The sequence below is a fragment of the Dermacentor albipictus genome, chromosome 5 (assembly GCF_038994185.2).
Source record: "Dermacentor albipictus isolate Rhodes 1998 colony chromosome 5, USDA_Dalb.pri_finalv2, whole genome shotgun sequence".
In the NCBI taxonomy this organism is placed as follows: Eukaryota; Metazoa; Arthropoda; class Arachnida; order Ixodida; family Ixodidae; genus Dermacentor; species Dermacentor albipictus.
In genome coordinates, this window is record NC_091825.1 from 31,353,223 (window position 1) to 31,376,892 (window position 23,670).

Here is a 23,670-nt window from a genome sequence, read left to right on the forward strand (position 1 = left end):
AGAAATTCATCCATCATTATTCTTGCCTTACTAGTTACGTTCCAGTAGCAATATTTAACGGGCTCTGGCTTCATCTTGGCTAGCCTCCAGAGTGTAATCTTTGAAGAGTTCTGACCCTTGAAACTCCAACAAAGCAGAAGGCTATTTTTATAATACAGGAAGCAACTGTACGATAGAGCAAAACAGAGGCCCTTAATTGTCTTCCGTTGCTCATGCATAGGTGGCGCTCCTAGTCTTCAGCAACATCATACTCTACGCTATGCGTAAAGCAAGTATCGTACGAATATTGAACTGTACTCCTCTTTCAATAGGTAAAGCAGAGACATTCCTAAATTGTTTGAGAGTAATACCTCTGCAAGTCTGTTTGGATTTCTCCATACTGTGAGTTTCTATGCGCGTATAAGAGTGTAAAAAGCTTTTGGTTCAGAGTATGAGGGCAACCACTGGCTCGGCCTTTCTCTCTCGAGGTGAGATTTTTATATGTGCATAAATAACGGTAAATTTGGACATGACGAGAACCGTCTACATAGAAAAATGGGTAGGGTAACGTATACGGAAAGAGATAAGGTCACCACTTTGATTCCAACAAGCGGCAAGGGGCCTTTATTTCCATTTAAATACATTCTTTTACTTAATAGATATCAACATTGATTTGCAATCTAAGCCTCCTTTCGCATTGACTTTTTTCAGAACAACAGACAAAAATAGATGATTTCCCCCGCTTTTCTTGCTTTTCATATTAATATTAGGCATCGAGTACACGATGTCCCCCATGATATTGCTGCCAGATGGATGCAGTCGACTTTAGAATAATAAGGTAAAATTGGAGTTTAGTCGTTCAATAGGTACGACCCTTAGCTTGTAAAAACTACTTTTGTCTGCAGATGAGTGCCACAATCGCTTTGTTCTGTGGTCGTCCGTCGTGGCTTTACTACGAAACATGAGATGATGCTACGCACAGCTCCTTTGGATGTCTTCGTAATACTTAAGGTAACCAAAAAGTTGAAGAGACACGTATGTGCTGGTGAATTCAACAAACTGACACTTGGATGCTGGCTCGGCTGTCGAAATGGTGGGCCCCTGGGTAGCTTTCATATTTTGTTCGCTTGAGGTTGTCAGCTTGCAGAAATCAAGGTCAGCCAGCTAGACAAAAGCCAGTGAGCAGGAATTGTTCAGCTACACCTTGTATGGTATGCTCCTCTCCTAAGTCTAGAAAGCCTGTTTGGACTCTTTGTTGTGAACAGATTCGAATAGCAGTAGCAGCCCCGAGACCTCAAGCAGGTCTTGGGGCTGTCCCATATTGAAGGGTGTTTTGACTAGTATTTCTAATAGAAAAGGTAACCACTCATAACCACTTCAGTGTAGGTGAATAAAATGGAAACATGAGGGAGTGCGAAAGATGCTAAAGAAGGAGTAGTTTTAGAAAGATCTTTGCAATCATTGGGTGCCCGCATAAGCAGCAGGACATTCTCAACTGGAGGCTTTTACTTCGGCGTCTCCTTGTTCGGTACCTCATCATAGTGGCTGTGTTGCAATTGCATACCAGAATAGTTGTAAGAAAATGGAATCAATTGTATACGCACTTGAACGGGAAAGCATGCAGCAAAATTTTAAAACTCGTTTCCGCATGAAATGGGAACACTCTACGTAGTTTTTTAAGGCACATCTGTTTGTAAAGACAAATACGAAGTTCGATGTCTTTGATCTGTGTACTGTGTGCTACCGTATGATGCAGGTTTTCTAGCAGCTGTGAGGTAATTATTTCAACATTGAGTTGCTCATAAAACACGTGCCTCAGCTTTCTCTAATTTACCCACCCGAATTTTTTTTTCTACTCCAGGGAGACGTTCTTCCGAGAGACGCTTGCTTCGTATGAGCTGCTTCCAGATGCACTGAAGTTGAACCTGGCTGAACACGGGGTCAGCAAGTGCTAATACAACCTTTGAAGCACGGCCCTAAACAATCAAGTTGAAAACATCGCCGTCTAGACAAAACCTGATGCCTTTGTCGTCAGAGCTGAAAGCGCTGTAGTCTAAAGAATTACAGTTTCACAAGGCACGAGCGCGACAGACAGGATTTAAAATGTCGAGAGTCAGTACCATAACTTCAACAACCTTGTCAAATGGAACGAAGACAAAATGCGATCCTCATTCGGAAGCATCCTTGCGCTTGGTCACTGGAGAGAGCGTCTCCTTATTTGACTGGATGCGCATATTTGTGGGCCACGCATGCTTTTGCGCCATCGGATTCTTTGGCATATTGATTTTTCCGGCACTTGCACTAAGCAACCGCGTACGAGAAATATTCTTCGCCTTCATATACCTGATTATGCAACGCCTGTGGTACGATGACTACGGCTCTGTGCGACGCGTCCTGATGACCGGACTTGATGATATTGTGTCACACGATGCCACGCTAAAAGCACGTGACGCAGTCCGTGTGCTCGAAGTAGGAGCTGCCTATGGACCTAACTTGCCTTACATACACCGGAACATCGAGTACTGGAGACTGGAGCCAAACGTCAGCTTCGAGCCGGAATTTCAGAAGAACCTGGCTGCCAACCGGAAAGTAAGAAAATTACTTTGTTGGCTTTCTTGCGTAATATGTCGAGTCATTTGCGCTGGTACACAGCTAGCTATATTGAAAAGGCGTCGTGGCTGCAAGAAGGAACCATCATGCCATAACTACGCCGAAACTTACTTGGCAGGCTACAGTACTTATGTATATTGTTTACAATTGGCTTTCCAAGCTTGGAAGCCTTCCACGCAGGGAATGTCAGTTATGGTTGCCTGAATAAGGAAAATTGAAAAGAAAGTGCAGAGAAAGACAACTTGCAGTGAATGAGATTCGAGCCCCGCAACTGGCGCACTAAGTGGGCGTCGCTGTACCAGTTGAGCTATGGCCGTGGTGCTCCTCTCGTCTACTTCCTTTGGTATTGGTGGACCTGTTGTAGATTCCGCCCCATGAGCACTACTCCTGACAACGGCAGCGCATATGGATCGTACATTCAACCGCAGGCGCTCCGTACTACATGAACCTAAGGCACGGATGTTAGGGACATTCGCCGTGGTGTCTCAATCGACAGAACATGGCTCGCATAATGCCGAAGATATGGCATCGGCTTACCGCAGCTGCAAGTTAGGTTTATATCCGCAACCGCTTCTTTTTTCTTCATAATCTCTGCAAAACATAAAGGGACAGATAATTCTTCCTGTGCTTTCATGGCTTTTATAGTTACGTCTCATGACACCAGACCGAAGCGCTAAAGTAGATGTCATGAAGAATATTGTGATTTTGAAGTACGGCAACCAAGAAATTGGGGGAGGGAATCTGTGAAGTAACACTAAGGGCAGTGACTTAGTACATAAAGCCCGAGCTTGCTGCCTGACAGCAAAAATATGCTGGAGAAAATGTACTAACAGATTGAGGCATGTGTCTGCTACAGGAAAAGGCAGGAGCGACTCGGCACATTGTAATAAAATGCCATGGTATTAACCTAGCAAAGACCAGAACAAAAGCCCCACCTTCCAGAAGCATTGGCATTCTAAGCGCACATAAGCTTTAACTGTACAGCAGTCGAGATAAGCCCGATATTTTTAGAGTACTGATGGAGGAAAATGCAAGAAGGAGATTGATAGAGCCGGGATCGTTGCACGCATAGGCAAACTGTACGATGCACAATGTAGAGACAGAGGTCTTAACGGAGAGATTGAAGATAAAGGAGAGATAGGTAGGATGCTAGACTACAATAGATGCAAAAACTGATTAGCTCAAGCAGGCTAGATTACTTTTTGACGCCACCACGTTTCGAAGACTGCGAAAACATAAATATTCGCCACCCTCATCATTATGTCGATGGGAAACACAATAAAAAGCCCAAAAGGACTTAGAACAGCGAGTATTATCTTGATACGCTTGCATGAATGATTATCCAGAATATAAATTTGCTAGCGAGGTCTCCACTGTTGAGGCAATGATTACAAAGTAAGCAAGTAGAAGCACAGCACTGCTGACCAAATCATGTAACTATTTAAAATTATTGCATGGACGAAGAAGAGCACTAGAAAGTTAAATCTCCATCGCGTGTCTTGGAGCCAGAAGGAGGTCGGCGATCACCTAACTCTAAAACAAAAAAGTGTGTGAAAGGACCACTCACGAGAACTGACTTTCTAAAACACAGTATCCAGGACCAAGCAGTGGCGGCTTATCGTCTACCATCAACATAGCGTGCCTAAGAATACTGCAGTGGAACTACCGATCAATACTTCCTGCAACTACAGATTTATTTTATTTAATCTTCCAACAGTATCACTATTACAAGAAACTCGTTTGCCCGCTGACCAGGACTTTTATTTAAACAACTACGAGTGTTTTCGATCGAATAGATCTTCCCGGGGCGGTACATTAGCTTTCTTTCTTTCATCTGCCCTAAATTCTGTGACAAAGGAAACATTTCACGTTGTACTCTATCATGCGAATGTAAAATCTTAATATTATATATAGATATTCCGGGTCGATGCTCCACTCTGTGTATTTAGCTCCTACTTGCCCGCTGAGGTGGAAGACGTACGCTAACTTTTATGGGATTGGAATAAAGTTAACAATTTGAGACGTTAAAATACCAACGTTGCCACTTTCGTGCCTTCGCGGTTGCGATCTCTGCCATATTTGACATTTTCTACCTTCGGCGTTTCCCTCTCTTGTGGTGTGGTCGATGCCGCCACTCGTAGTGATCATAGCCCGATTGTCATTGATATTAAGAAGCCCCTGATTTCTTTAAATAAATATGTGCAGTTATTTGTGGACTATTCAAATAAAAAAATAGTTTACCGTCAACTTTCCCTTCTGGGACAGGTATAGAATAGATATCGATGCGATGAGCCTTTATTTCGTATTGAAAGCTACCATTAAAAAATGTGTTTGTAGTGTCACAAACAAAAGGTAGTACTGACTGTCCATCGTGAATTAGTGATTCCGCATGACATTATAGAGGCCGAGAAGTTCCATGGAAGAAACCTATTTTCAATCAGTGCCCTACTAATTGGAGTAATTATAAGTGTGCAGTTGCTATGCTTCGAAGAACAGTTTCATTAGCGAAGAATAATTATGACAAAAAACGGTATCATTTTTTATTTAGAAGTGGTGCCAAAAAAGCCTTTATTAGGTTTCTCAGCTTTTGCAGGGCCGTTTCAGTCCATAAATATTGACTCAGTTGTTCTGACACCAAAACAACTGTGACCATTAGATAAAATTGCTAAAGATTTAGAACAGTGGTTCACAACTCAGCTGTAGGTAAATTTCGCGAGGGCTTAATCCGGGGATGTCTTCTAAGAGGTAACAATGGAAGAGCTTCAGCACGTTGTTCAACTGCTCCTTGGCACAGCTTCCGGTCCAGATGGCATTACATAAGGCATGTAATGGTGGCAGCAGGCGCTGTCGGCATGATAAGAAAACTAGGCCGACATCACTCTGCACTACGCACCTGCCGCGGTTACTTAGTGGCTATGGTGTTGGGCTGCTAAGCGCGAGGGCGTGGGATTGTATTCCGGTCACGGCAGCCGCATTTAGAAGGGGCAAAAACACCCGTGTACCTAGATTTAGGTGCACGTTAAAGAACCTCAGGTAGTCAAAATTTCCCTAGTCGCCCACTACCGCGTCCCTCGCAATCTGATCATGGTTTCGTAAGTGAAATTTGGTAATTTAACTTTTTTGCATTACGAAGGGAAACTCTAATAATGATTTATCACCGGTACGGTTAGTCGTTGCCGGAATTTTGGTGCAATGATACAAAATTAACCCCCTGATTCTTCTGGAGCGGGAATCTCTCCGGAATTGCCTTGGTTTCCCAAAATTTATAGCTAACCACGTTTTATATCAAGAAACACGACTGCCTACTCTTCCCTGCCAATTCCGCATTCTAACAGTAAAAGCATACTTAAACATTTATGTTTTTTCTTTCAGACGATCACAATTTGTAATTGTTAGTGAAATGAGGGCATTTTTCGATGAGCATTGGTCCCGCTTACATAGACCTCAGGTTTTGTTTGTAGAAGCTGAGCTCGATTCTCTAAACGTTTATGTAGGCGAGATCATTTGTCCAGACAAGCCCAGGCCTAATATAACGATTTAGTTTGATCATGTCAAACGCTTGCCAACTACATATTGAAACAGCATGCAACAAGATCATTTAACGCAGCTGGGAATAGATCAATTGATCGTAATTGATGCGTCAGTGAGAGGAAAAAGCGGGTATGGGTATTTTTCCTAAGTAACTGCCCCGGTCATATGCATTACAGCTTTCAGATTTCACACCCATATTTCTGGCCGAACTATGAGCAGTTATCTTAGCTCTTCAAAAACTTCCTTCAAATTATTCAACAGTGGTTGTAGTGACTGATTCACTGTCAGTATGCACTTAACTCACTTCATCTTCGGACACCCTACTGTAGCCACTACATTAGGTGGTTAATCCCATCAAATATAAGCCTGGTGGGTTAGTATGGGTTCCAGGTTATCGTAGTGTATACTTAAAAGCAATGGCAGGCCCACTTGCGCAGATGTCTCTTGATGGACCGGTTATGTCCGCTATACCTACGCCGGCTTATGTTACTGCGGCTAGGTTTAGAAAATTTTATATTTTCCAACATTCTGGAAACCTGAAAATCCAAACGTCGGAATTTAAACAATTGTGCTTTTCCTGGGACAATAAATAGTGTCTCGCACGTAAATTATAAATCTTCATAAGAAAATTACGAGGCTGCATACAACGATTAAATTTCTGCCTAATCGTTGCAACTGGCTACTAGCCAGCCGCTCACCCCTTTGCCACCCACAATTTACGCGGAGCCTCTCAACAAGGAACGGAACAGCCCTGGTCAATGCAAGAGACTGGTAAGCGTCCCCTTATGTCATTTAGCACAAGTGACGTGAAAGCGCGGCCTTCAGCAAAAACCATTACTGTTGGCCAGGATTGCTCGGAATTGAGAGTCTGCGCGCCGGCAGAATACGGATTCCTGTCACTCAGAAAAAAACAATTCAACAGTTCACTAAAACACGTTCTAAGAAGAGTAATATGAAATTATATCACCATGCAGAGAGGTAAACAAGAAAGGACCAAAGTTTATAGTAATTTGGTTTTCTACTGCTAGTTTATACCGACCCCATGGAAACAAAGAAACACTTCACGTTCTCTAGCAGGTAAGTTTGCATACTAAGAAATATGTAATTATGATTCTGAAGTCATTCTTAATGCTAAATGTAACTTCTGTCAACGCAGTTTTAAAAAACTACATCAACTACACTAATTGGCTTGGTAAGGATATGGGAATCTTTCACCAAGGCCACCTAAGAAGCCTCCCTAAAGTGGTAATGTAACGTTCGCGCAATATTTATTACAATAATTATATTTAGAGGCTACTCTGCACCCTCTTACTGAATTGCAAGAACGTTTGTCTACCTAATCCTAAATTTTCAAATTTTTTTCGCTTCTTAGAGTCGCAAAAACTTGGAGAATAGTCTCATTCAGCCATACCAGAAAAATATGAGCAGATGCCTGGAATTGCATAAAACTTACGCACTCGTACAGTCCGCGAAGTGCACCGGCTTAAGAGGAAGCTTTAGCTCGGGCCCAACTCCGACGCGGCCTGTTCAGATACATGTAAACCCAAAAACATTTTTCTGAGATAACCCCTCGACCAATTTTAATGAAATTTGTTGCATTTGAAAGAGAAAGTTAAATTCTAGTAACTGTAGAAAGCTGAATTTCGATTTAGGGCATGAATTCTGTTAAAACGATATTCAAAAATTCGACCGTATGAAAAAAATAGCAGCACGGAGTTTACAAATTTATATCTCTGCATCAAGAACTGATATTGCGGTTCCGTAAATGGCATCCATTAGATCATTTAAAGCGGACAAATTTGATACGTCATTTTGCATTTTACGCGAATTCGTTACGTTGGGTTCAAGGTTTCTGCAAAAGCTGTATTTCAATATTACTAAATTTTTTATATTCACGTGTAACAAATCAATTTCGTCCGCTTTATATCTACTATTAGATACAATTCACATAATTGTATTATCATTTTTCGTTGTTGAGTTACAGAGTTGTAAACTTGATAGTTTCGTTTCTTGAAAATTCTCGATTTTTGCCAATTTTTATTAAAGATTTGATGACCTAACTCAAAAATTCGAAACAAACAGTCACTAGAATTTATATTTTTCTTTTAGATGCAACAAACCTCGTCAAATTTAGTTCAGTGGTTGCCGAGAAAAACGAATTCTCCTTTTACATGCATTTAGATAGGAGTGTCTCTGTGCATCGTCCCACGTGCACTACGGGCTCAATCTCTGCCTCTTTCTAATTACCCTTCCCTTATCCCACGTGTAGGCTAGAAAACGGGAAGCTCGTCTGGTTGACCTCCCTGCCCTTCCTATTCTTGCTTTGTCTCTTATGCACACTTGGCATTGATTTCAATTTGGAAGGAATATACTTTGCATAACCACTCCTGAAGTGGTGTTGTAGCAAGGCAGAAAGCTCTGCTTTTATATTTCTTTGGATTCGTCTGCTCGCTAAGCTTAAGATTTCTCGCTCGTAGAAAGAAAATCTTATTTATTGCACTAGATACTTTTAAAGATTACTTTGCTTCTTCTTCCAAATTTTCACCAACACTCTTCCACCAGACTTACACTCCCACTAACAACCTCGCACACGTCACACAGCGCCTAATACGCAAGACTTCGAGCACTTTCATTGACCGCCTTTAATTTGTCGTGACTGGGGACTTCTATGAACGCTTACAGTGCTATTAGTCAGGTGCATTGCAGGATCCTGCTATAGTACTTGTTACACGTTTGATTTCTGTTTACCTAAACACCTATACATCAACAAGTTTCTGTAGGAAGCGTGTTCTCTCTTCTAAACAATGGCGGTTCATTCTTTCCCTAGGTGCAGTTAGTGCGTACAATTCGAGGATACGGCGAGGACATGTATATGGTACCGGATGGCCACTTCGACGCAGTCGTTCTCACGTACGTCTTGTGCACAGCGAAGGATGGCAGGAAACTTCTAAGCGAGTGCAAACGTGTGCTCAGAAAGGTAAGTATTATATCCTTAATAACCACGTGGCCAATAATTATTAGGAAACCCTGCAACACACGCAGTTTGAGCCGCCACAAAAACTGCTGAAGTGGTTGCTAAATTTCAGTTACTGTTACAAATATCAAGTATATGCAATTGTTATTGCGCGTACTCAGCTTGTGGTTCCCAAATAAAGGCAGTGCAGAACAAAGGTTAGCAATGCGTTCGATCAGACAGCTCTTAAAGATATATTCAATAAACAATGTTACCCGGACTAGAACCGTTGATTATGAAGGAGCAGTTGGTGTCGAGAAGACAACAATGGTATCGAATTGTACCAGGCTGTTGCCTTTAATTCAATGCAGCATATCCGTATTTAGCTACACTTATATATGCATATGCCCCCAGTATGGCGGTTTTCTCACGTTGAAATATTACCAACTGTTTCTCTAATGAAATCATTGTGAGGGATAGATTGCTGAAATATTGGCACTGCAGCGAGGAAAGTCTGTTTGTGTGCCGTCATTGATACTTTTGAGCATCGAATCTCAAAGAAACTACTGCTGTGAACTTGCTAACCTAACAAACCATTCCTAACCCCCAGTTAAGCGCTTTAGTAGCAATGCATTATTTGAACGTTGTGTGAGCTTCTTTGGATGATTATATTATTGTTTTTGTTCTAAATCTCGTAATTGTATTTTCCCTCTTACCATGAATAAACGTTTACTGCAGTAAGTTTATTCTTGACATATCCAGCTTTTTTGGACACGTACCAACAAGCGCCCCAAGCGACCGCGGCACGAAGCTAGCCTGTTTTGAATGGAACTAGCTGGTTTATCGCGAACATATAAAAGCGCAGGTCGATTACTGAAAAAGGCATGTGACGGACATGTTCTAAAAGACAATTCATACGAGTCAGATGCAGTGATCATGTTGTAGGAAACCAGAAGTTTGTTTCCAGAGTGGTTAAAGATTCAGCAATCAAAGCCGATGGAAACGATTACAATTTTTATTCGATTTTGGAGACGAAAGCGGTAGCTCTGATAAAACTACCGCTTCTATTGCCATAGCCACTAGAACATATGTAGTGCGGAGACTCAGCTTTCGATTGATGCCTATCTCGACTCTATACACATGACGTAACACTGTTCCAAAAGCAATTATTGAAATTCAGTTGTGCAAATTTACATGGTATCCTAATGAACCCAAGAATATCATTGCGGAAAGATCGGAAACCGTGGCAGTGTGGTTTAATCGCACACACCTATCGACCCGCATCATGGTGGCATCGGTTCAGTACCGTCATGGAGGAAGGAAAGCATAGGAGACGCCCCGGCAAGCACTGACGTATTGGAGAAAGTGTGACGGAAGTCAAGGGCTCTTTTTCGCAAAGGATCACTGGGAGTGGTTCCCAAAATGTCAATGTTGCCATAGCAGTCACGCTCCCGAAGCTCTCTCTGCTGCTCTAGGCCTCTGAAAAGTCAGGTAGGTTTTTTTTTCCGGCCCGTGTACTTCTCACAGCAGATTCTGTTCGCGAAACATACCGACTTTGGAGCGTGTTGCGTAAACTTAAAACTTGCCTTCTGGGTCTGTGAGCGTGAGTTGTCAGTCCAGCAGCAGACGCACTAAAGTAGTCGTGGCGTGGGTCTTGGCCGTCGTCTTTAACGTGCCAAGGAAACGCACAGGAGCGCATCCGCTTCACTAAAACTGTTATAAAAGTTTGGCAGGCTCTGTCCTGACGCACGTCAGTAGCACGCACTACCGACGGCTTGTAGCGATGCAAGCTCAAAGCTAGCGTCTACCTGCTCCGACGAACTGATTGGAGGCACCAAGAGAGATAGCTCACCATCATGGCTGCATTTGCGGCTTCAAAAACTTGATGTCAAGGCATCTTCTATTTTCTTTCTTTCCTCCATGGGTACAGTCCTCCGTGACCTTTTTTAAGGACAGATAGGACTTAGTTCCACATTCGCCCAATAGATGGCAGTAACACAAAACTGAAGATTTTGTTTCGGTTTTAGTTCTTCAGCGGTGCTCTTGAAAATATTATATTTTCTATTATTCCTTCCTAAAAGGTAGCAATGGGTTGTTCGTTTTTAAGTTACTCCCTTTATAATCAGATTTTATTCCTTGGACAACATAACAAGCATCCGCATGTATGTGCTACGCTAAAAAACTATCGTGCTTTGTAGCATGCACATACTCAGGAATTCTGGAGATCGCTCCTTCAACATTCTGTGGAACTTCACGGCAGAGCACATGCGCAATTGAATGGACAAAATTTTACAGAATTTTATTTCAATGTATCCGCCGAGTATCAACAAATTTCGACTGCGACGATAGGGTAGGCCCTTCTAACAACATATACACTTATGGGACTTAATCTGAACGTTAGTGGTGCATTAAAGCAGTGTTATGGTCAGGGATGGGCGGTTATGTCACACGGCAGGAGCAAATGGTTTTGCACTCCTTGTAAAGAGGGCAATTGAAGAAGCTCGAAATCTAAACCGTAAAGTGATTTATAACAGCTGGAGTTTGGATTGTAATTGCAGAGCTAGTGTCATTCAGTCTGTTTGCACATGCATGTTTTTGGAGGCAGCAGGGTAGGAGAGAGAGTGTGTATGCGTGTGGCACGCCTTGTGAGTGCGTGCGTGTGTGCTTGCATTTTTGTATGCGCGCGTGTTTGTGTCTCCGTATTTGAATCGGCGCACGCATAAGTTTATTTTTTACGCACATTTTTTATGCGTGCGTACATGCGTTGGCGCATGGGAATATGTATTCAGGTGAACATGTGTCGTTTCTCTCTGTGCGTCTGCGTGCGTGTGGGTGTATTTGTGCGGGAACAAACCAGCGAGCATTTCTTTGCTCACAATATTGTCGGGGACGAATGGGACATAGGGTTTATTTAAACCCACATATATATTTACGAGACAAGAATGAATGACCGTGCATTTATAGCAGTATCGCTTTCTGAAAGCAAAATGAAGCAAAAAAAAGCCCCAGCCGGTTATATCGCCGCCGCAGATGTCGTCACCATGGCACCGTCATCATCAGCACGGCTCCGTGTGCAGCTACCGAGCTGTTGACTTTCATTACCTTCCTTCCCTCGGCGGTAGCGCATTGTCTTGATGCCAGCGACGCGCTAAATTGTCACCATTATTGTGTCATACATCACTACTGCGACCAAGCAAACTACCGGCGGCACACATTCGCTGCTGTATTGACATTAATACTTTAAATTGCTTGCCTTCGAAAAACGTGAATAAAAAGGAAAAAGCGGACTGGCTGCAAGGAGCATGCTCACTGAGACGTTGTACTGATAGGAATATTGCAAAACGCTAAGTGCGGTCAGGTTGACCTCACAGGGGTGCTTTTTTCTGCGTCAGTTACGCTTTCAGAAAGCTTTAATGGCAGCATCATTGTTCGGATAGCTCATCTCGAGGACGGGCCCCAAACTACTAATTTGCTTTAGCCACCTAAAATCAATTACTAAAAAGTTTAGTTAACGTAGCTTTGTGAATTACGCTCACAACGTTTCAACTTACTCCGAATCTAGAAGTTACCAATCTGAACAATCGAATGAATAAAGGGTGTCACCTTTATTTTCATTGGTCTAATAGCTTAATTGGTGCAGTTAAAAGCAGCCGGCATATTGATGGTGCAGTAGACTTCTTATCAAGCAAGTGTTAAAGCTTGGACAGGCCTTCCTCGTGCTAATCAAGTTATCAACTTAAATGCCTGTGCCCGACCATGCAGTTCAACCTTTACAGTCGATTCTCCTACATTACACAAGAAGCACCTTAGCGATTCGGTATATCACACAAGGTGTGCGAGAAGATTCCGCGCGCTCACTATTAGACTTCTAAGCGCGTTGGAAGAAGCTAGGTGATCCGAGGGCTGCGCAAGGCGCGGCCACTTAGCGTGACCGTAGGCGCCAACAGAAGAGGTGCTGCCCCTTGCGGCAGCCACGCGCGCAACTTTCTGGCTCGCTTTGCTGGCGCTTCTACGGGCGTGCTCGGCAGAGGCTCTGCATTTCAATGCATATAGGCCGTTCGCCTGCTTAAAACGGCTCTATTTGGTTGGTGGAACGTCCTTTTATATTTCTGCCGACATTCTGAGCTATAATTCGATTAGAGAGCGCATGAGGGACATATTTATTGAGGGCTCTAGCCGCTGTCATGCTGCATAAGACAAGAATTTTGATATTTACGAGAAACACAGGCAATATGATGGCAAACTTACTAAAAGTGCCAAAGTGAGCGCCGTGTAACATGCATTCAGAGGAGTGCTAGAGCACTAGATAAGCATCCACAGGTGTCAACGCGTACAAGTCATGCGTTGCTCAATCTGCAAATTGTGACGGCACAATTTGAGGGGTGCTGTAATCGATTTCTGAATTGTGTTAGGAGTGCAACAGCCAAAGAAAACTGCATTCGTTTTCCTTATTTTTATTATAAGAGAAGTGATGCCCAGCATTATAAAAAGGCCGTGTACCTCGTTTAAGGAAACAGGTAATTATATACTTGAATTGGCTAAAACAAAAAGTTCAAAATAAAAAAGTTACAAGCAACGCAGAAACACAACCAGCACCGAATGTCTTTGTTCTCTTCAGCAGACGCACACGGTTACAATCACTTGCAAGCTTGGGCCATTTTATTTGTACATACTGCAGCCTCTATGTGGGGCTATCGCAGGAGTGAGTTGACGGTATCGAATATCCCGCCGTCGGTTGCTCCGTAGACATTTGGTTTCGCGTTACCGTGTGCCGCTGATCATTTGAAGCCGCGTAGAAGCCGCGGAAGATGTGCACTCATTCGAACACTTGACAGCCGGCTGTTTGCACCGAGAGCTTTCATATTTGACACCTCGGCTGGCAGAACCGCGCATGTATCTCACACAAACTTCGCGAGCTTTCTCAAGTTGCGTGACTTGCAGCTATCAGACCTTCTTTATTTGTGCTGTCACATCCTCATAGCAACATGGTAGTTTAAAAGATGCTCTGCAATATCTATTTTGCGCCCAGCACATGGAAATCTAATGTGATGTTTATCAAGCATTTCAACGATGGTGAGGTTGTAAGCATCAGGCTTTTCAGCATGTTTCCGCAAAAGTGCTTCGGCTCTCTCCAGCATTTGAAATACGTGAGTAGCCGGGTGCAGCAGCCGGCCTCGTGTCTTGAGGCTTACAAGAGCAGCCTCCGATTGCGCTTCGTATGCTCGAGCAGACGACGCGTCTTTCTCGTGTTAGAAATGATGGTATTTTTACAGTAAGCGGCATGAAACCTTCCACCTGCTCAGAATTGTGCGTTTGAATCACGAATAAGGTCATGTATTTAGGTATGGCTGCTTCAATGCTGACTGAGGTCGTAAATTATCCACGCTTGCGCCAGCAGAATTGGCGGAGAGCGAGGCCCCCGGTACACGTGCTGCCTCCTAGCGGCGGCGCTCACTTCCGGTCTCACGAAGTGGCCGCTCTCTCGCTCCAGCGCGAGCGCGCCATCGGAGCCCTTCTCTTCTTCCACCGTGCTTTAATCGTTGCTGGCATCAGGCTCGGTTTTCTGGCATCATTAGCAATAAGTACAGCTGCTTGTGGTGATAATTAAAATTATTGAAATTATAGGGCTTTACGTGTGAAAACCACGATATTATTAAGAGGCACGCCGTAGTGAGTGATTCCGGAAACATTTGGACCCGCTGGAGTTCCTTAACATGCGCATTAATCTATGCACGCCGGTGTTAGCATTGGATGCATATTCAGCACTTCGTAACATATGGAGCAGCGCGGACTTGTATAGTGCTCAGCAATTGAAATGCGATACTCGGACAGTATGGCGGCCGGTGATTCTTACGCCTCCGGTGAGGTCTGGGAGATCGTTCAGGGGGCCCAAATGCGTCACAGTGCATTGAAATGACTCTCGTTTTCACGTCGGACAAAAGCGCACGAGCTCAATGTCCCCTGCCTTCAACGGTGGCGCAAAAACGTACAGGCCGCCATGCTGTCTGAGTATCGCGTTTTAATCAATGAGGACTGTACGTGAGAACGAAAAGTACTGAAGTATTAGGATGAGGGTTTTGCTTCATATATTTTTGCAGTCTAATGTTATGAGCAAAAGAGGAGAATACTGTGATTTTATGGCAAAAAATGCTTGAATAGGTAGAATCACATAGAATATGAACTCTGACGCCCGCGGTGGAACGGACCGCTGGACTACAGGGATACAGCGCAATACGAAATCCTGGTTTGGTATATACTAGTTATCGGAAAGCGTTTAGCTCTTAGATTTTTGGTATGTCGGCACCAGTCTTGAGGGTCCTTTTTACCACGAAGCACTGTTTCAGCTAATATTTGAAGCAACTTCACATTAATTTTGTAATTTTTGTGGGTGAGCTCTCTTTAGCGTCTCGCCACTGCTCCAAAGTTATCGGTTAGCTTAAGACGCGCCTGCATGTATTTCTAATATCCAGAATGTTGCCAGGGGTTGAATAATGAAAGAGCGTTATCTAATCAGATAACGCGCGTGAAGCGAATACTGGCGTACATTCTCGATCCAATTTGAGCGCCTGAGATTGCGCTGCAATGTACGAGCATTCCAATCCAATGAACTGATGCCTTGATCCGTTGATAAGATTCAGAGGAAGCACAACTTTGCGTGCAGCCATCGCTGTGCTTTGAGTGTGTTTTTTTTTTCCAGCGCAGGCTCGTGTTTCAATGAGTGACGTTCGTGACTCACTCTTTTGAAGCTGCCTTATTCTTCACATCACTACAACGTGATAATGTAGACTTGCTGCATTTTAATTGAGTGAATATTGGGAAATGGACTGGGACTCTTTTCTTACGTTTGCGTTTACACATTTAACGCAGTATAGTATTATTCATAACTTACTATTTAATTTAGGAGGTTTTAAAACAGTAACCGTATATTAACAGGAGCTCTTAAGAATAAAGAACACTTTAATGATTATTAGTCAGCTTTCACCTCATGGCAGGGAAGAAAATCTCAATAAAAATATCCGACGAAGAAATGCCGACGAAAAGAAACATGCGAAGTCACCGTCACCGCTAAATATCGTCAATCAAAGAAAACAACACAGAGAGCTTCGCTTACATCGATGGCCACAGCGCGTGGGACCAGCATACATTATGCAAAATAGAAATGAGGCGCGCAGACAGGACACAAGGGTAGAGAAGTGGACAACACGAACGCCGACCAGCATATTTTTTCTAGACTATGAAGTTATATGCTTGAAAATCGCGGTCGTTTATGGAGTAGTTATATCCGAAGTGAGAGAAGGCGGCTGTCGTGTCCACGGTAAAATGTATTTAAAGGGCTTCAATCTAATGACCGTTACCCAATTTCCGACTTCCACGGGAATTTAGTCGTCAAAATGGGCTACAATTGATAGTCGATTCATGAAGTTGATGAACAGCAAGAAGACAGAAGCTTGCAGATGGCCTCGGGAAAGTCAAATGACTTTTGGAGCGGCATCGTCAGGGGGCCGCACTATGGTTTTTAACACCTTCTAAAAATCGCCTAAGAAATTGAGAGAGGCTAGCAAAAACGCGCAAATTTTGGGGAAGGTGAAACCGATGGTCAGTGAGCATGCATTGCAGTTGGTCCCCTGCTAAGTAACTCAGGGTACCAACTGCAATGCATGCTCACTGACCTGGAGAGGCAAAGCCGAAGGGTGGGTCTACAAATTAATCTACAGAAAACTTAAGTCATGTTTAACAGTCTCGGAAGAGAACAGCAGCTTACGATAGGTAGTGAGGCATTGGAAGTGGTAAGGGAATACTTCTACTTAGGAGAGGTAGTGACTGCGGATCCGGATCATGAGACTGAAATAATCAGAAGAATAAGAATGGGCTGGGGTGCGTTTGGCAGGCATTCTCAGATCATGAACAGCGGGTTGCTATTATCCCTCAAGAGAAAAGTTTATAACAGCTGTGTCTTACCAGTATTCACGTACGGGACGGAAACCTGGAGGCTTACGAAAAGGGTTCTACTTAAATTGAGGACGACGCAAGGAGCTATGGAAAGAAGAATGATAGGTGTAACGTTAAGGGATAAGAAAAGAGCAGCTTGGGTAAGGGAAGAAACGCGAGTTAATGATATCTTAGTTGAAATCAAGAAAAAGAAATGGGCATGGGCAGGACACGTAATGAGGAGGGAAGATAACCGATGGTCATTGAGAGTTACGGAATGGATTACAAGGGAAGGGAGGCGTAGCCGGGGACGGCAGAAAGTTAGGTGGGCGGATGAGATTAAGAAGTTTGCAGGAACAACATGGCCACAATTAGTACATGACCGGGGTAGCTGGAGAAGTATGGGAAAAGCCTTTGCCTTGCAATGGGCTTAACCAGGCTTATTATGATGATGATGATGATGAAACCAATGGAAATCTCAGTACAGCACTACCTTACATATAATGATAAATTAATGATAAAAAGCAATAACGTACGTTGGCAGCGTAGCCAAATTTCGGGACAAATAAATTGGCTTTTCAAAGAGTACAGCTGGAACCTGATTGCCCGACACAAGGCGCAAATGTCGGCAAGTGTTGAAGAGAGGTCCTGTAGCTCCTATGGCCGACACCAGCACCTGGCAGCTATTGGGTGACTACACATATAAGCGAGATGCTTAGTCATCAGCCTTACAAGGGCGAGTCCTTGCAGCGTGAAGCATGGGCCTCAAATTACGGACTCCGACTACACATTAAATACACGGCATTATAAGGCGTTATCCTTCAAATGCTCCTACTGATTCTCGCGCAATGAGGATGCGAACACATTGTCCCCGTGTCAACTGTCACCTTCATCGAACTGTCAACATTCTTAAGCGCCGTGGTTGCTTAGTGGCTATGCTGATGGGTTGCTAAGCACGAAGTCGGGGGATCAAGTCCCGGCCATGGCGACCGTATTTTGATGGGGGTGAAAAGCAAAACACCGGTGTATACTCAGATTTACGTGCAGGTTAAAGAACCCAAGGGGGTCGAGGTTACTCCGGAGCCTCCCACTACACCATGCCTCATAATTAGATCTTCGTTTTTGCACATAAATATCCATAATTTATGACCTAAAATTTCTTAAGGATGACCTTGGCAGCTGCATGACTTTTGAATACAAGTAAGTGCCAGGAGTTGTAGGCGAGGTGTTTGAGTATGTGGGTGGTCTTTTTGGTGTTCGATATCTGCTAGTCTACATTATTGCTATATGTTAATGGTGGAACGACAACATGGTATACAATATAGGAAACAGACAAACCCCGCGTATATTACTGCACATTAATTTTGAATAATGGTCTTCCTTCAGGCACTTAGTTAACCGTGACAGGAGACTACCTTGAGAACTAACTGCTATTGCTACATACGTCATACCCTAAGTGTAGCTGGCCTGGTGGCCAGTAAATGTGACGTAATATTGCGAGCATCTTCCGCCATGCATGCTAACGGACAACGAACCCGCCTTGCTTGCTTTGTGGCTATGTTGTTGGACTGCTAAGCTCGAGGTCGCGGGATTAAATCCCGGCCACGTCGGCCGCATTCCAATTGGGGCTAAATGCGCAATCACCCGCGTACTTAGATTTAGGTGCACGTTAAAGAATCCCAGGTGGTCCAAATTTCCGGAGTCCTTCACTACGGCGTACCACATCATCAGAAAGCGGTTTTGGCATGTGAACCCCATAATTTAATTTTAATTTTTAATGCTAACGGACAACGACATAAGGGCAGTTTCCGAATTCTCGTATCGTGCCTTTTGCGTGTAAGCCCTCCATGGTGGCGGCTATTGTGCGCGCTGTCGGATTTTCGGACGCTAAGAATGTGTGCCGATTAAACAAAGCTTGCCGCGGAGTACTTCAGACGGTTACCCCAGCTTGTTACCACGGAAGCGTACTTACTAATGATACCACGGAAAAAGAACCGGGGCTGCCTTTCAGGAAGCATATCAAAAGACCAAAGTCAGTTATCGCTCGTCATGGTGAAAGGCTCTTAGGGTGACAAGGTCTTTCCTGCCGAAGAACGGTTATGCTTTATCAAGAACACTGATAACGACGCTGGAGCAAACACTGTGGTGAAGTACGGTGCGCACGGGTAGCTTTTAATTTATCTAATTTTGTTTTGTTGACGTCAGCATTACGTCACCGCGGGCTGTTTTAAAAGTTTAATGCCAGTACGTCACGTGGTGGCACTCACGCGAACTAAACCCTGAGGTCCGGAAAAGCTGGATGCCTTCCTCGGTCGGTTACCGCCTAGCCTTCACCTTCTCCTATATTGAATGTCTATATTAAGTAGGTTGTTCCCAATACTAGGCTGGCTTTGAGAAATGAACAGGAATGGGCAAGGATTTCAGCACCATCAATGGATCTCACACCTACTGCGACATATGCAACTCAACGTTATGTCAGTGAAGAGCAGAAATATTTATGAAAGCAACAGTCGCAATAGGTGCTGGAGGCTTTCCTTATACACAGGAAGTGGATTTCGCAATAACGTGTATGTGCACCTTTTTTTTTTTACAATCTGAAATATCGTAACTTAAGGGCACTTTTGACGCGCAGGGTGGCCGCCTCCTTTTCGCCGAGCACGTTGGCCATCCTAAAGGTACGTTCGCTAGATCCCTCCAGGACATTCTTGCCCCAATGGTCATGTACTTCACCGGTGGCTGCTACATGAACCGAGACAGTGGTTCCCTTCTCCTGGAAGCCGGCTTCACTGACGTTAGGATGGAGAATGTAAACTTGAACATTCCCTGCGAGTACAGCTACCACGTCTACGGCTTCGCAACTGTGTAGACGAAATACAGAAGTGGATTGCCTGTTTAAAGGCCCTGGGAACGTGAACTTCCAGATGACTACCACAAGATCCAGGGAGGCAGTTCAATGCCAAACAAACAGCCAGCACTACCGACGTTCCTGGCAATCGTATACAGAGACGATATAGCAAATTATGTTCGTGTGTTTGATTTTTGTATAGACGCTTCTGGTATGGAGAAATGTACCTAATAAAAGTTCAAAACCGGGTGTTCCTTTTTTGGAAGCTAGCCCACTTATGTGTAGCAAAACATGCTCGTCCTATTATTTTATCTTCGCATAGTACTAAGTGCATTTGTGCATTGTGGTGTCGGACGGAACGTTGGCATGTGGTTGAAGAATAGGAGCACGCATCCGAGCGGAACAAACGTGAGACAATTGAACGAGGTGATGTTAAAAAAACACTGTCACAATCAAAATTTTCCCGAATTTGCGCAGCTTAAGTGCACCACAACTAAGAAACTGTTCTTAGAAATGCTCTTTTCACTTGCTGAATAGACGCTGTTTTTCCTGCATGATATTAAAATAGAGAGATGGCACCAGACCGAGCAAGTAGCAAATACAGAAGGGCAACAAACAGTACGGTTGCCTTTTACTGATGTTAAAAGACACATGAAGTACGTAGGACGTCAAGCCATGTCGAAAAAACAGAGGTTACACTGCAAACTTCGTACTGTATGCATCAGTTGCAAGGTAACGCTAGATCACGGGTATTAGGTTAGATATGGGCTTCTATGCAAAGTGGAAATAAAACTCGTCATAATCTAACAATATGCTTTACGATTTATTATTTTTTTTCAATCTACTCACTATCGTCCAGCTTCCATTGCTTTTGTTCTCGTCGTTCATTTTTGCCCACAAATTTCCTACAAGTCCATCTTACCTTTATACGCCCAGCGTACTACTCTTTATTAGTAGACTGACCGTCGCTGTAAGCGTCATGGCACGCTTTTCGGTCACTTGTTCTTTGGTCAGCGTCATTGTGCATGAGCTAAATTTTGACGCTGTTCGCCCACAAAAAAGAAAGAAAACATATTTTGGCTGGAAAAATCCTAGGTGACCCTATAGATATGGAACTTTGGCTCTATGTTCGACTCTGAATGTTCATTTCACGCTCTAACACTTAGTAAATGAATCAAATATACTGAATAGTAATAACCAATAACAGACTGTAAAGATAAACGACCCAAATATTAAATTATTCTAAAGAAGTAAAATATTCAATGAAAGAATTATAATGGTTAAGTACCTTTAGCATTTGCTGGGTGGGGACCAAGTCAACAGCTTTCAAAACTGCCTTAGTGTTTATGTGCCGAAGCGGGAAAATATTATAATCTGAGAATGTGAAATATCCTCTCCAAAGTCCCATTACATACATAGAGCGAGTCCACAACCTGAGCAACACTACCGAGTGCTCAATTATTTCAAGCCCAGGTTACTTACAGTGACCACCATGTAAGCTAATTTGCTTTATTTTACATGTACTGCTAACGATTATTTGATAATACAAATGCTGGCACAAATGACAAGATAGTTAACTTCAAACCATATAAGCGTTGTTCTAAAACACCGGGCCATTGTTATTTTTAATCGAAACTCTTCTTCAAAAGGCACAAGTACTGAAATTTCACAAGTATAAGGTGCAGCACGAAACTTGCTTGTGGAGCAAGATTATACCAGTTGTCTTAAAGCAATTTACAGCGCACAACGTATTCAAAATACTTGCAAACATGTCTACGAGAAGAAAGAAGGTTAACCGATGGGCCCGATTTTTTATTAGCCATACCACAAGAAGCTAATAAACACTGACACCAAGGACAGCATAGGGGAAATTACTGGTGCTCAATAAATGAAATAAAGAACCGATAAATTAATGGAAATGAAATTGGATGAAAAAAAAGCTTGCCGCAAGTTGGGAACGATCTCACAACCTTCGCATTTCGCGTGCGATACTCTACGAGCTGAGCTACCGCGGCGCCGTTTCCCCATCCACTTTCTTGGGTATCTTATGTTTCCTAGTAGAACCCTGGGAGGGTTCGCCAGCGCCACCACTCGCAGACCTTGGTGACGGTTGTGGAACATCTTTTCTGCTGCAGACGTCATGAGAATGTTGTCTTTTTGGGTGAAGTCAACCTGTCAATAAATCCGCACATGCTACCTGAATGCATCAATTTAGCCAGATTTGGGACTCTCGTAATCTAATAAACGAGAAGAGAGGGGGTTAACTGAGGGGCCCAATCTTTTATTAGCCATACCGTAAGAAGCCAACAAACACTGACATAAAGGGCAGCATAGGGGAACTTACTTGTGCCTAATAAATGAAATAAAGAAACGATAAATTGATGGAAATGAAAGTGGATGAAATCCAACTTGCCGCAAGTGGGGCACGATCCCACAAAATGCGCATTTCACGCGCGATGAAGTTCTACTAGGACACATATATGCCCAAGAAAGTGTGTGGGGAAACAGCACCGGTGCAGCTCAATTGGTAGAGGATCGCACGCGAAATGCGAAGGTTGTGGGATTGTTCACCATCTGCGGCAAGTTGTTTTTTCATCCACTTTCACTTCCATTAATTTATGGCTTCTTTATTTCATTTATTAAGCACAAGTAATTTCCGCTATGTTGTCCTTGGTGTCAGTGTTTGTTGGCTTCTTATCGCATTGCAAACATGTCGCAACTCAAAGTTAAAAAATGATCAGGCATTCCACTCTGTGAAGGTGTATGACTAGCTAAGCACTGTAGCACACGACAGAGACGTGACACATAATTTTGAACAAAGGCACAATCCCATTTATTGCCTGTATCAGTGGTCATAGTGACGAATGACACAGACACACATTTATTTTTATATATTATCGTTCATTCATATTATATATTCGTTAAACACACTTGTTACATGCATTCGCGCTTGGATTTCGCAATATATTGAGGCAAGGAATTTCAGGCTGTACTCAGAACACTGATAGTGGGCTAGTGCCATCAGCGCTTTTGCAGAGGAAGGAGCAATATGAGAACGCTGGCATGATGAACGGCCACAGAGCCAGGTGTGGAAGAAGACGACAACGAACGCGCGAGTGTTGGCACGAGCGCCTTCGCGCTGTTAGGGGAAGATAAAAACAGGATATAAAAATATTCCCCTTCAGTGGAAGCCGCCTATACCACCCCATAGAGGATAGTGAAGTCGCCGGCCGCGCATCATATCCTGCGCTTCCGCCGCCGTTCTAACGCAAGAGCTACGGTGATAGCGTTAAGGGCCCCGTGTCGCTAAATATCAAATGTCGGCATCACACGACGCTAGGCGTAAAACTATTCCGAACCACAACCACGCAGGGCCCCCTTGTGGGGCAGATGTTTCACTGAAGTAACTGAACTCCTCACACTGAACTACGTAAGAAAAATGGTAACCTATGGTGTAAACACAACCTACAGACATGGTAGCGTCGGAGTTTAATTTGAACATGCCAGAAAACACAATTCCGTTACGCCGAAACTCAAGCACAAACCCGTTTTCCGAGCAGCAGGTCCCACTTGGTTTCTTGAAACAGCACCATCGGGCTCGCCTACGCGCAACCACAAGAATGCTGCGGTAGCCGGGAAGCGTGACAAGCAGTCAGGGATATTTGAAACGTTTCTCTCTTAAAGACAAAGCGTAAGCGTCCTCCCAATTTTTACTCGTTAGCGTTAAGGAGCCCGTGTCGCAGAAAATCCCGCGTCGGCGCCCCGACTTGGCGTTATACGTCCCTTCGGCAATTAGAATTTCGAACCAAATTCCGAACCACGC

At 43.6% G+C, this 23,670-nt stretch overlaps 1 protein-coding gene across 4 annotated transcripts in view; it reads left to right on the plus strand.

Annotated features, from left to right (window-relative positions):
• Positions 1–20,096, plus strand: part of LOC135913826 (thiol S-methyltransferase TMT1B-like) — a 52,806-nt gene extending 32,710 nt beyond the window's left edge. For all 4 annotated transcript variants that reach the window (XM_070539534.1, XM_065446516.1, XM_065446518.1 and 1 more), the window contains 3 exons: positions 1,841–2,568; positions 8,948–9,097; positions 19,635–20,096. In XM_070539534.1, coding sequence (XP_070395635.1) covers positions 2,083–2,568; positions 8,948–9,097; positions 19,635–19,868 — 870 coding nt within the window. In that variant the 5' untranslated portion in view covers positions 1,841–2,082 and the 3' untranslated portion in view covers positions 19,869–20,096. The remainder of the gene's footprint in view (positions 1–1,840; positions 2,569–8,947; positions 9,098–19,634) is intronic.
• The last annotated feature ends 3,574 nt before the right edge of the window (positions 20,097–23,670 follow it).